Consider the following 11,161-nt stretch of genomic DNA (forward strand, 5'->3'; position numbering starts at 1 on the left):
TAATTTACATTGCAGTCAGTCATATTGCTTTATCAGTAGCTATGAATAGAACTGATTTTCAGAGGCTGCTACTTTGACAGTTGTCCTATTTTCATAAATCCTGTATCTTTTATCCCTTCCCTTTCTCTTTTTCCTTCCTTCCCCTTTGTGCTTTGTCTCTCACTAGGACAACAAGAGCTCCCCTCTTCTGCCCCCAGACCTGTTAAAGACTCTGGCGGACTTTGAGGAGGAGGAGGAGCTGCTCTTTACTAAACCTCATGATTTCTACCATGCCTTGCCTGGTCCTCTTAGCTCTGCTCCTGGAAGGAACATCTTTGTATGTAGTTCTCCTCCTATCATGTCATCAGGCAGGAGAGGATAGAGTTTTATATAGGCCTCTTTTCATTCAAATTTTTGCTAATACATCCATCATTTTTTATAAATAATATATGGGTATTCGAAAAAGAAAACACAAACACAAAAACAGTATTTTGCCAATACTGTGTATAAATGATATGATTGATATCTTGTTGGGAGATTTCACTTTTGGAACAGGGTTAAAGTGTGTTTTTATTTTTTTATTTTTAGTTGCCAAATCAGTCAAGGCTGGACAGTGGCAGTGATGTGATCGGTCAGTCCTCTCTTCTCCCACGATTTTCCATTCAGGTAAAGCTGCTATGCACGTTCTCTCCCATGCAGGCACTTTATGCTTCCCTTGTGTTATGGATCTAAAAGGTCACCAGGTGGCAGTGTTTTGCTTTAAAACATCACATTTGAGTTAACTGGACCAGCAGTTGATTTTAGTTTCACTTAAAGTTCATAAAGGCACTGAAAAAGAATTAAAAAGCTCTGATGGTTTCATCATCTCTATATATTCTTGTGTAAAAGAACCATAGGTCACTAGATGCATTAAGCCACGGTGCTCATGTGGGCAACACAAGTTTGGATCTTGTTCCCCCTTTTGCCCATTCACTCAATTGTTGGATCAATAAAAGTGGCCCAAAGTGTGATTTAAATGTGTGTTTATTTTTGTTTACAGGAGAGCTACCAGAACAACAGCATTTTTAGTGAGGCCTATGGTAAAAATATGGCCCCTGGGTCTAAACCAGATACACCAATGATGCACCAGGAGCCCTCCCTCTACTCCTTGTTTGAAGGAACTCCATGGTCCCCTTCCTTGCCTGCTAGCTCAGGTGCTATGTCATGATTTGTTTTTGGTTGTTTTACTATGTTATGTGAACATTAGAGTTAGTTCACCCAAAAATGAAAATTCTGTCATCATTCACTAACACTAATGTTGTTCCAACACCATATTACTTTTGCTTACATGGAACACAAAAAATGATGTTTGGAAGAATGACAGCCTAGATCACCTTTCTCTTTCATTGTCATTCTCTTTCAAAGATGCAATAGAAAGTGAATGGTTACTGAGGCTGTTATTCTGCCTAACATTATCTTTTGTGTTCCACGGACGGAATAAAAAAGTCATTAGGGTTTAAAACAGTATAAGTGTGACTGGGCAGCTTGCTGACAAATACTCTTCTAATGATGATTAATTCATAGCCATTATTTTATAATTGTTCATCAAGCAGTGTAATATACGGGTATTTGAATAGTTTATGAATGATCTGTTCCTAACTCTGATGTCATCTGTTTTGATAGATCACTCAACACCAGCCAGCCAGTCCCCTCACTCTTCCAACCCCAGCAGCCTGCCTTCGTCCCCTCCCACCCACAGCCATAGCTCCCTGCCCTTCTCCAACTTCGGCCCCATTGGGACGCCCGACAGCAGAGACCGCAGAGGACCTGACCGCTGGAAGGCAGAAAAGACTGGTAGTACTGGTAATTCACTTTTTGAGTGCTTGCTGAGTGGGTAGTTTGTAAATCAGTGGTTTATCATATTAGGAAAATGTAAATGGTTGGTATGAATTCACTCTTTTAGGTGTGAGTGGCTTTGGGTTTGACTACCTGCCTTCTGCTTCATCCTCCTCTGTGCCAGAGAACAACAGCTGGCACCAAGGGGCGCCAACCAACAGCTGGGCAGCCCAGGACATGCCAATGGAAGACTCCTCTTCTGTCCTCCTTGACAGTTTCAAGGTAGCATTTTCCACATAGTGTTTAGATTAACTACTTTTTTATTACTACTTTCTTAAATTTTTTTTTTTGAATTTCTGGAAACGCTCTGGTAGCTGGTTACATTTACATTTAAAAAATATATATTTTATTTATGCATTTGGCAGACACTTTTATCCAAAGCGACTTACAGTGCTTTCAAGGTATCCATTTTTATCAGTTTGTGTGTTCCCTGGGAATCAAACCCATGATCTTGGCATTTCTAGCGCCATGCTCTACCAGTTGAGCTTCAGGAACACTTAAATTTGTGTTGCTCAAAATTAGGGCTGGGACGATTCATCGACGTCATCGATTACAGAAATACGTCGATTTGCATAACATGTGTCGGCACGTCGCAATGGAGTAATTAAAATGGCAGCGCCCGGTTTAAGTATGGATTCCCCCGAAGAACAAGCTGCTGCTAAAAAAAACTCACCTACGGCCATCTAAAGCGTGGGAGTATTTTAGCCATAGACCCAACAATGTGGTGCTGTGTAAGCTATGCAAATTGGAAATGGCTTATCACAGCAGTACAACCGCCATGAACGAACACTTGAAGCGAAAGCATCCCAGAGCGCTTTGTCAAGACGGCAGCAAGGCAGCACCGTAAGTCCTGTTTACTTTTTGTCCCCACCCAAGCATGACATATTTGTCTAACAACACGTGTTTCTGTTAGTAGTAGTCACTTTAGATTGATTTTCTAAATGTTTCCTCATCGCCCCCATGTTAAAAGTAATTTCTGCACCGCTGTTAACGTAGGGTGACCATACGTCCTCTTTTTCGGACCTTAAAAAAGCATCCGGCCGGGATTTCTAAATTTGCGAAAATGTCTGGGATTCGGCTTTAGTTCCATTATGACGTGCATCTGGTCTAATACTTCATTGTGTGTGCGCGCATATTTGCATTGCTTTAACCCCTCATTGTAAGTCCCGCCTTCTCGCACACCAATTGGTCAATTATAAGAGGCTTGCAGCAACTATTGGCCAAATTCCTGCCTGTCAATCTCTCCATGAACATTGTTGAACTGTTGTTCGGCATCAAACAGTTGCTTGACAGCAGCAGCAAATGACAGCTGAGTGGAAACAATGCCCAAACGAAAGTGCAAATTTACTGAAGATTTGCAGAAACAATTCCCATGCTTTCATCCAGGTCGAGATCTGTGGGAAGCAGAATGTATGACCTGTAAAGCTGGCACTTATATGTCAGTTGCTAATAAAGGTGCAAGTGATTTAGCAGCACACATTAGCTCTGCAAAGCATAAAGAGTCAGCAAAAGGTGAAAGTTCAACAGGTAAATTAACGGACTACTTTTTGCGACCAGGTAAAATGATCACATTGCTTCATTTTCCATGGCCATTCAAAATAATACTAATAGTTAATGAAGGTACACTATTTTATTTTTGTACATGGACATTCAAAAGAATGTTGGAATTTTTTATTTATTTAAATATTTGTTATGCTAATAGAGTGTCTTTTTCACTGTATTAAAGTTTGCATTCATAGTAACACTGTTTTTTGTTGCAGAATAATGCCCTGCAGTGCACACTTTGTTTCTTGTACATTTTGTTTGTGTTTAAGAGAAGATGATTTAACAATTGCAAACAGCAGAGAAAGAACAATACCAAGACTATCTCCATTGAAAGATCTTCAGTGGCTCCCCAAGTAAAAATCTGGGCAGCCGAAGCAAATACAAAGCAAAATTATAATTTTGTTTTTAGCGCTTTATACACGTTAAATATGCTTCTCATCTGCAATACTATATTTTTGCAGTGCGATTGAGCTCTGGTTTTTGCACAAGCCATCACGGATATTATAAGCAGCACTGATGAAGAAAAGAGCAACATTTTGATATGTGCTGAATTATTTCTTTTATTTTTTTCAAATTATACATCACCCTATTAAAACTTCTTTACAGTGGTAAGTCTGAATCTTTCAAGGCCTATGGACAATTTATGGACAACGTTTTCCTCTCGTGTAGTGTATGTTCTCTTTGAATTATTGTTTGATATTAGGAAATAAACTGGATAATTTATATAATGGGTTCAGATAAAAAAACAAAAAACAAATAGGCACATCAACTTTAAAAACAGGAGAGAGAAAATGTCCTTTATTTTTTGTTGTTGAAATGAACAACAAAAATAAATATAGCCGCAAGCGGCAGTTATTGGGGTCCAAACACATAAGGAGAGATGACCAAATTAATCAGATTTGACAGGAAAGATCCTGTGGAAACCTAACCCTAATGTTAAAGTGCTGTGAAGAAGTATTTGCCCCCATCCTGATTTCTTTTGTTTCTGTGTATATCTCTTACTACATTTAAAAAATAAAATACAACCTAACACAAAACAAAGACAACCTGAGTAAACACAAAATACCGTTTTTAAATGATAATGTTATTTATTGAAGCAAAAAAGTTATCCAATACCACCTGGGCCTGTGTGAAAACGTATTTGCCACTTAGGAAAGAGGTGATTGAAATACATCAGTCTGGGAAGGGGTACAAAGCTATTTCAAAGGCTCTGGGACTCCAAAGAACCACAGTGAGAGACATTATCTCCAAATGGAGAAAACTTGGCACAGTAGTGGACCTTCCCAGAAGTGGCCGACCTTCCAAAATTCCTCCAAGAGCATAGCGACGACTCATCCAGGAAGTCACACAAAGCCAAGGACAGCATCCAAGGAACTGCAGGCCTCTCTTGCGTCAATAAATGTCACTGTTCATGACTCCAATATCAGAAAGACACTGGCCAAAACCACTGCTAACCCAGAAGAACATTAAGGCTTGTCTGAATTTTGCTAAAACACACTTTGATGACTGATGAGTTGAAAGTGGATCTGTTTGGAAGACAGGGTCCTGTTACATCTGGCATAAGTCAAACACAGAATTCCACAAAAAGAACATCATACCTACCCACGGTCAAGCATGGTGGTGGTAGTGTGATGGTGTGGGGATGCTTTTGCTGCTTTAGTGCTTGAATTCTGCTCTCTACCAGAAAACCTTAAAGGAGAATGTCTGGTCATCAGTCTGTGAGTTGAAGCTCAAGCACAACTGGATTATGCAGCAAGACAATGATCTAAAGCATAGGAGTAAGTACACCTCTGAATGGCTCAAAAGAAGCTAAATTAAAGTTTTGGAGTAACCTAGTCAAAGTCCTGACTTGAACCCGATTGAGATGCTGTGGCAGGACTTTAAATGGACAGTTCATGCTCGAAAACCCTCCAATGTGACTGAGCTAAAGCAGTTCTGCAAAGAAGAGTGGGCCAAAATTCCACCACAGCATTGTGAAAGACTGATCTCAAGTTATTGGAAGCATTTGGTTGCAGTTGTTGCCGCTAAAGGTGGCACAACCAGGTATTAAGTTAAAGGGGGCAGTTAGTTTTTCACATGAGTGATATAGGTGTTGGATAACTTTTTTGCTTCAATAAAAATATATATATATATTTGAAAACTGTATTTTGTGTTTACTCAGGTTATATCTCGTTTGAAGATCTACAACATTTTAGTATGAAAAATATACAAAAATAGAAGAAATCAGGAAATACAAAGCAAATACTTTTTCACAGCACCGTGTATGTCATACTATACGTCTTTGGCTGCTGCATTGCATCTCATTGTTCTGCCACACTGCCCCGGTCAGAAAGTCACACTACGCTCTGTTGGAGTTTGTTGCTGTGATGATTCGTGCTTCCTCCGGTTTAACTCGGAATTTTAAACTTCATACTGGGAAAATTGCAATGGAATGGCACTTTATGTTGGACAACTTGTGCAGAAAACTTCAGCTCTGATTTGGCTGAGATGCAGGTGTGACATCATGCAAACATGTCAGCACCCAGGCAGATTTAGTAAACGATGTTCACTTTTGTTAAATAATATTGGAGCGTCTATTTACACTAATTGTAAATAGCCCATCTTGTTGGCAGAGGCTATTTACACTAACTGCGCCCACCACTGCTCAGATCAAACTCAAAACAGCCACGACAGATTTATTTGTGGTCAACTGCTGATCAAATGAAGGCAGGCATATTTGAATTTTTCGCGATGGGGCAGAGACATTAAACTGGTTAACGGGTTAGACATTTAGTGGATTAAGAGATTGGATAACTAAATGAATATTTGCGCTCCAGTAGTCTAGTGGAAACAAGATATTGCAACAAACTGCACACGATTGTGCAGCTGTAATTGCTCTGGGTGTAACAATGGTATGTGTATGTGTTGTCACGCTGGAGATCTGGGTTTGAATCCGACCTCTTGACACTTTTTCCCATGTCTCTACTGTTAATATTTCCTATAATACTACTTATAGTGATAAATAAAGAGATTCTGCACAGTGATTTGGCCACACTGAAGGTAAGAGTTGAGAGAAGGATTTGATCCGGATAAAATTAACCATGGTTTTACTGTAGTAATATTGTAGTAACCATGTGTTTTGGTGGAAACTATATAGTTCTGATGTACTAACCATGGTGTTACTACAGTAACATGTTGTTAATAGTAGTTAATAGTAACCATGTTTAATTTTGTGGTTACAATGATTTTACTAGAAAAATACCATGGTGATACTATGGTTACTGTAGTAAAAACCATGGTTATTTTTTGTAATGTAGGGTTAGGGGTAAGGGTTGGTGTAGGGTGTCTGTGGGACTCCAAATAAACACAATAAAAATGCTGCAGTGATGCCAGTATACTGTATGTTAGTATTTAATCGGGTGTAAGATTATCTGCCACTATTTGCACTAGAGTGCAAAGAAGATGCTTTTTGTTGCTTTTTGCACTTAGTGCAAATAGCCTCTGCCAAATAATATACATTAATAAGTCAAAGTTTCTACATTATATGACAATAAATCTTGTGTAGCAAATGTTTGAAGAGAGAGGTGTTCAAAACTCTGTGAATTAAATTTTCTTTTGATTATCGTAAACCTGTAGAACAAACGCTAGCATGGCAGCATTGTTTATCAGTTCAGTTTGGTTGCTTTGAGACGTCTCTGTTGACAATCAAGGTACTGCTGAAAATCACAACGTAATTCATCTCTAAATTAAAAATAAGTCCCCTCCTTGACACGTTTGTGTATAGTTGTCAGGTAGTTGTCACTGAATTTCGAATTAAGTGAAAAGTCACGTCACGCATTTTCATTAGCGATCATCGTTTTCATGATCAGTCATTGCTGTCACTTCCGAGTGCTTGAGTACTCGGGCCCATCCCTAGTGTGTGCCTGAGTAGTGGTGCACATTTGGGACCATCCTGACAAGTTTGGAGTCTCTGCGATTTACGGTCTCTGACGCCCATGCACTTTTTGGGCAGAAAAGTACAGAAGAAGCACCTTCAGTGCTTGGACCCCTAATGATATTTGATCCATGCCCTTAGACTTAAACCATGAACAAAGCTATGCAAGATAAAAGAAAATGTGACTCAGGCTACATTAAGTACAGGTAAATTATTATTTTATTTTTTACAATGGGAAACCACTTAATGTCAAATGTAAAATCTGGGTCCCGAAGCAAAACTAGTTGAGAGCCACTGGTGTAAGGGACATACGTGTTCAGTGAAATGTTTCTCATTCTAGATTGCTTACCTTTACTCCATTTTTTTTTTCTGTTTCCTCTCTCTCTTCACACTTTCTTTACTCTTTCCTTAGTCGATCTGGTCGAGCTCTATGATGCAGCCTGGCCCGTCTGCGCTGGAGCAGCTCCTGATGCAACAGAAACAGAAGCAACAGCGCGGCCACAGCAACATGAACCCGCCACACTGAGAATCCACGGGGGAAAAGCACTTGTGTGAAACATGATTCAACAGAAGAGGTGAAAACACCACAAGCTCCAATCGGAAATTTCCGGCATTACCTGCGTGCGGAGGCTGGAGACGGCAAACGATGTGAAGCGACAGGCTCAAAACGAACCGCTCGCCTGACCGACGAGGGACGTGCTGCCCTCTCCTCTTTCTCTCTTACTCACTCACTCTGTCTCTCTCCCTGTGCCTCTACGGCAACGAGGGCGTGCAAGCACCTGATCTGCCACGCTGCTCAGCACGTAGCCGCTGCAGAACACTGACTCTTGAGGAAAACTTTCAGAGACTTTTTCTCTGATTGCCACCTCTGGTAGTCCAATAAAAGGTCATTCCCCCATCTCATCCGGACTCCCTGACTTAAGACTCTGGATTAGACTGCCTCATGCCACCTGCTTGAATCACTCTGTGTGACTGACACACCACACATGGAGGAGGTGTTTGTGTGAGCTTGTGTGTGTCAGAAAGGGATGTTTATTGATGGGCAGAAGTGGTAAAATGAGGGACAAAAAGAAAGATGGACTGCTTTTGTGTTTTATTCGAAGTCTGGATTCATTCTCTCGGAGGAGGGATTAGTGTCGCTGTGTTTAGATGGAAAAAAAAATACAAGAAAAAAGATGGATGAATGAAGAGTGATGCAGTCAGTGTGAACGTGTGCTTCTATAGAACGCACATGGATCTTAGACCTTTGACTCAGGCATGGACCATGGTGTTGTCATGTACAGTCTGTTGATTTGTAAGATGTGTTTGGAGAACGGGATGGGGAAAGTCTGGGGGCGCTGCCTCTAACGTTCAAACTATTATGAAGCTCATAGTAACATTTATAGCTCAATCAGTATCAGAGCTGGGGGTTTGTCTATAGATGTAGGATGTAGTATCATTAGCTGCAATAGAGACTGCAATTATTAACAGTACTGTATTTTGTGACTTGTTCTGTAGCAGTTTTAGCTCTCTGAAATATTATTCAGTAAATATGTTCAATATTTTACTGCTAACGGGGGAGTTAATTGAATATAAATATGTGTCTCCCCCTCTTGTCCTCTCCTCTTTGTTTCTTTGAGCAAATCTTTACTCTGGCTTACACGCATAATGGTTTCTTTTGTTCATGTTCTGCCTTTTTAATAGTTTTAAGCTTTATCAGCTCTCTTTGTGCCTGGTCTGTGTTTTCTCTTTTTTGTTTTGTTGTGTTTTTCTCCTGTTTTGTCAGTTTTAAGAATTGTTAGCATCACTATCATGGATGGCACTGTTGGGAAGATCAAAACTAGGCAAACGGGTCCAGTTGCAATGCTGTTTAGGTCAGCAGAAAGGGATGCAAGCCAGGGGAAAACCTTTTTCCTACAGCAGCCTCACGGCCACTGAATTTACTCTCTCTACAACCACTGTACTCGGATCAGTTCAGAAGCCACTGAATGAGAAGTCCCAATAGCTGCTGACTGTGCTTAGACTGAAGAAAGCCCTCTGATAGGACTGTAGAACTGTAAACAAGCAAATTGCGATAGCTTCAGATATACCTCTTGTTGCGCTTGGCACTAAGAAATAGTCTCTGAACATGCTGAAATGTTCTTGTAACCTAATTTGTTGGTTTCCTCAGGTTAGTGTTGTGTTACCCTGTTTTAATAGGGGCCCTGGCTTTGCTAGTGCTTAAGTGATTGTGTGCTGGAAAATGGTCACATCATCATGGACGCTCTTGGAGTCTTTTTTTGTTGTGTTCAAGTTCAAAATTCAATATTGTTTTGAAACCGAAGGGTTCTAAAATACTCTTTACACTGATTTTCAGTAGAGGATATAGCACTGAATAGGCCTTTCAAGGATCTCTGCAAGATCTTGTATGGGTGCCACTGTTTGTTAGAGATGTTCTGGGGCCAGGGGTTCGTGTAGGATAGGCTGAAAGATCTATATAAAAAAAAATGTCTACATTGGTTGTTTCTTCATGGTTAAACCGCAAAGGCATTTTTGTTCAGCGAAGGTTATATGAAAGACATAATCTCTTGTATGATGAGAATAAAGCGTGTTTTTATTTTTGAGTAGAGAACATTTTATTGAAGACAAACTTAAAATGATGTGTCTATTTGCAGTGTGATTGTGCTTCTCGTTGCATTTAAAATTGTATTAAAATAGAGGAATGAATAAATAAATAAAAGGAACCTAGAAATTAACGTCAAAGTATCATTTGAAAAAACTGCAAAGCAAGGTTTCAATGTGAGCTTTGTGCCCCATTTTGTTCATCTTTTTTCCTTTTAGAATCGTTCAACAAGGAGTTCCAGAAGTCTGTGCTCTGGTTGCTGTGGACATCTAACATGCTTTTATTTTGGATGGACTTGTGGTGCACAGTCTTGTGTGAATTTTTTTATTTTTTTTTGGGCACCTTGTATCTCACTGCATTGTAAATGTAGATTTCCCTGTTGTCCAGTATTCATCTTTTAACTGTGGCTTCTGTAGTGATGTACATTACAATGCTGATGACAAGGACAACAGCCTTGCGCCTTTGGCCCGTCATATAACATTCCAATGGTAAAGCTAAAGAAAAAACAAAAAAATAACAGCCAGCTTTTGACAGCAACTGCACAGGTAGATTTACCACTAAGCAAATTTGTCTCAACCCTTAATTCAGTCTGCCACTTCTGAAATTCTGCATGAAATACATCTTTCAGAATGCCTTGTATTTTTGATGGAGGAGATATCCGGTCCTGTTTTTCAGAGGATTTTGGCTGGGAATAGTTGGGGGTGAGGATATCTCCTTCTATTATGGGCTTGATTTATTGTGTTCTTGTCTCTTTGTGGACACTTATAAACCCTGAAAACAGCTATGCCTTTAATTAAATAAACCATGTCCTCGTATACATTGCTGGAGTCTGTTCTTTACTGCATGCTTCACAACACAATGACCTGTCTAGAGTATTTGACTTTTTAGTCCATAGATATTTCATTTTTATACACATGATTAATTTAATTAATAGGCATTTTTTTTTTATGATTTGTACTTGGGAAAAAGAACAATATAATTAGCAAAATAAGAGCAAAGTATAATTCTTAATTTTATTTTACCAATCCAGAGTTTGAATTGTTGCAGAAGGGATACACAGAATGAGGAAATGACAGGGCTGTACTGTAAATCACAGACAAAACATTGTGAGCAGGATGCTCTCTAGAAATGGAAGGGAATGGGTTGTTCTGAGAACACCTTTCAGCCCCTCACCCACTTCCTGACAGGAAACCAGAGTGGTTCAAGATCAGCTTACCACATATGCCAGCTGCCTTATCATCTTTTCACTTAATGCAAACTCTGTTGAA

General features: G+C 39.7%; 1 protein-coding gene across 7 annotated transcripts in view; it reads left to right on the top strand.

The window, feature by feature from the left end:
- LOC127440617 (nonsense-mediated mRNA decay factor SMG7-like) overlaps positions 1 to 10,708 on the top strand; it is a 28,862-nt gene extending 18,154 nt beyond the window's left edge. For 2 of the 7 annotated variants that reach the window (XM_051697302.1, XM_051697306.1), the window contains 6 exons: positions 167 to 316; positions 568 to 645; positions 1,019 to 1,172; positions 1,642 to 1,821; positions 1,922 to 2,076; positions 7,725 to 10,708. In XM_051697302.1, coding sequence (XP_051553262.1) covers positions 167 to 316; positions 568 to 645; positions 1,019 to 1,172; positions 1,642 to 1,821; positions 1,922 to 2,076; positions 7,725 to 7,838 — 831 coding nt within the window. In that variant the 3' untranslated portion in view covers positions 7,839 to 10,708. The remainder of the gene's footprint in view (positions 1 to 166; positions 317 to 567; positions 646 to 1,018; positions 1,173 to 1,641; positions 1,822 to 1,921; positions 2,077 to 7,724) is intronic. The other 5 variants (XM_051697304.1, XM_051697303.1, XM_051697305.1 and 2 more) reach the window with 5 other exon arrangements.
- The last annotated feature ends 453 nt before the right edge of the window (positions 10,709 to 11,161 follow it).

Source organism: Myxocyprinus asiaticus, chromosome 5 (assembly GCF_019703515.2).
Source record: "Myxocyprinus asiaticus isolate MX2 ecotype Aquarium Trade chromosome 5, UBuf_Myxa_2, whole genome shotgun sequence".
Lineage (NCBI taxonomy): Eukaryota > Metazoa > Chordata > Actinopteri > Cypriniformes > Catostomidae > Myxocyprinus > Myxocyprinus asiaticus.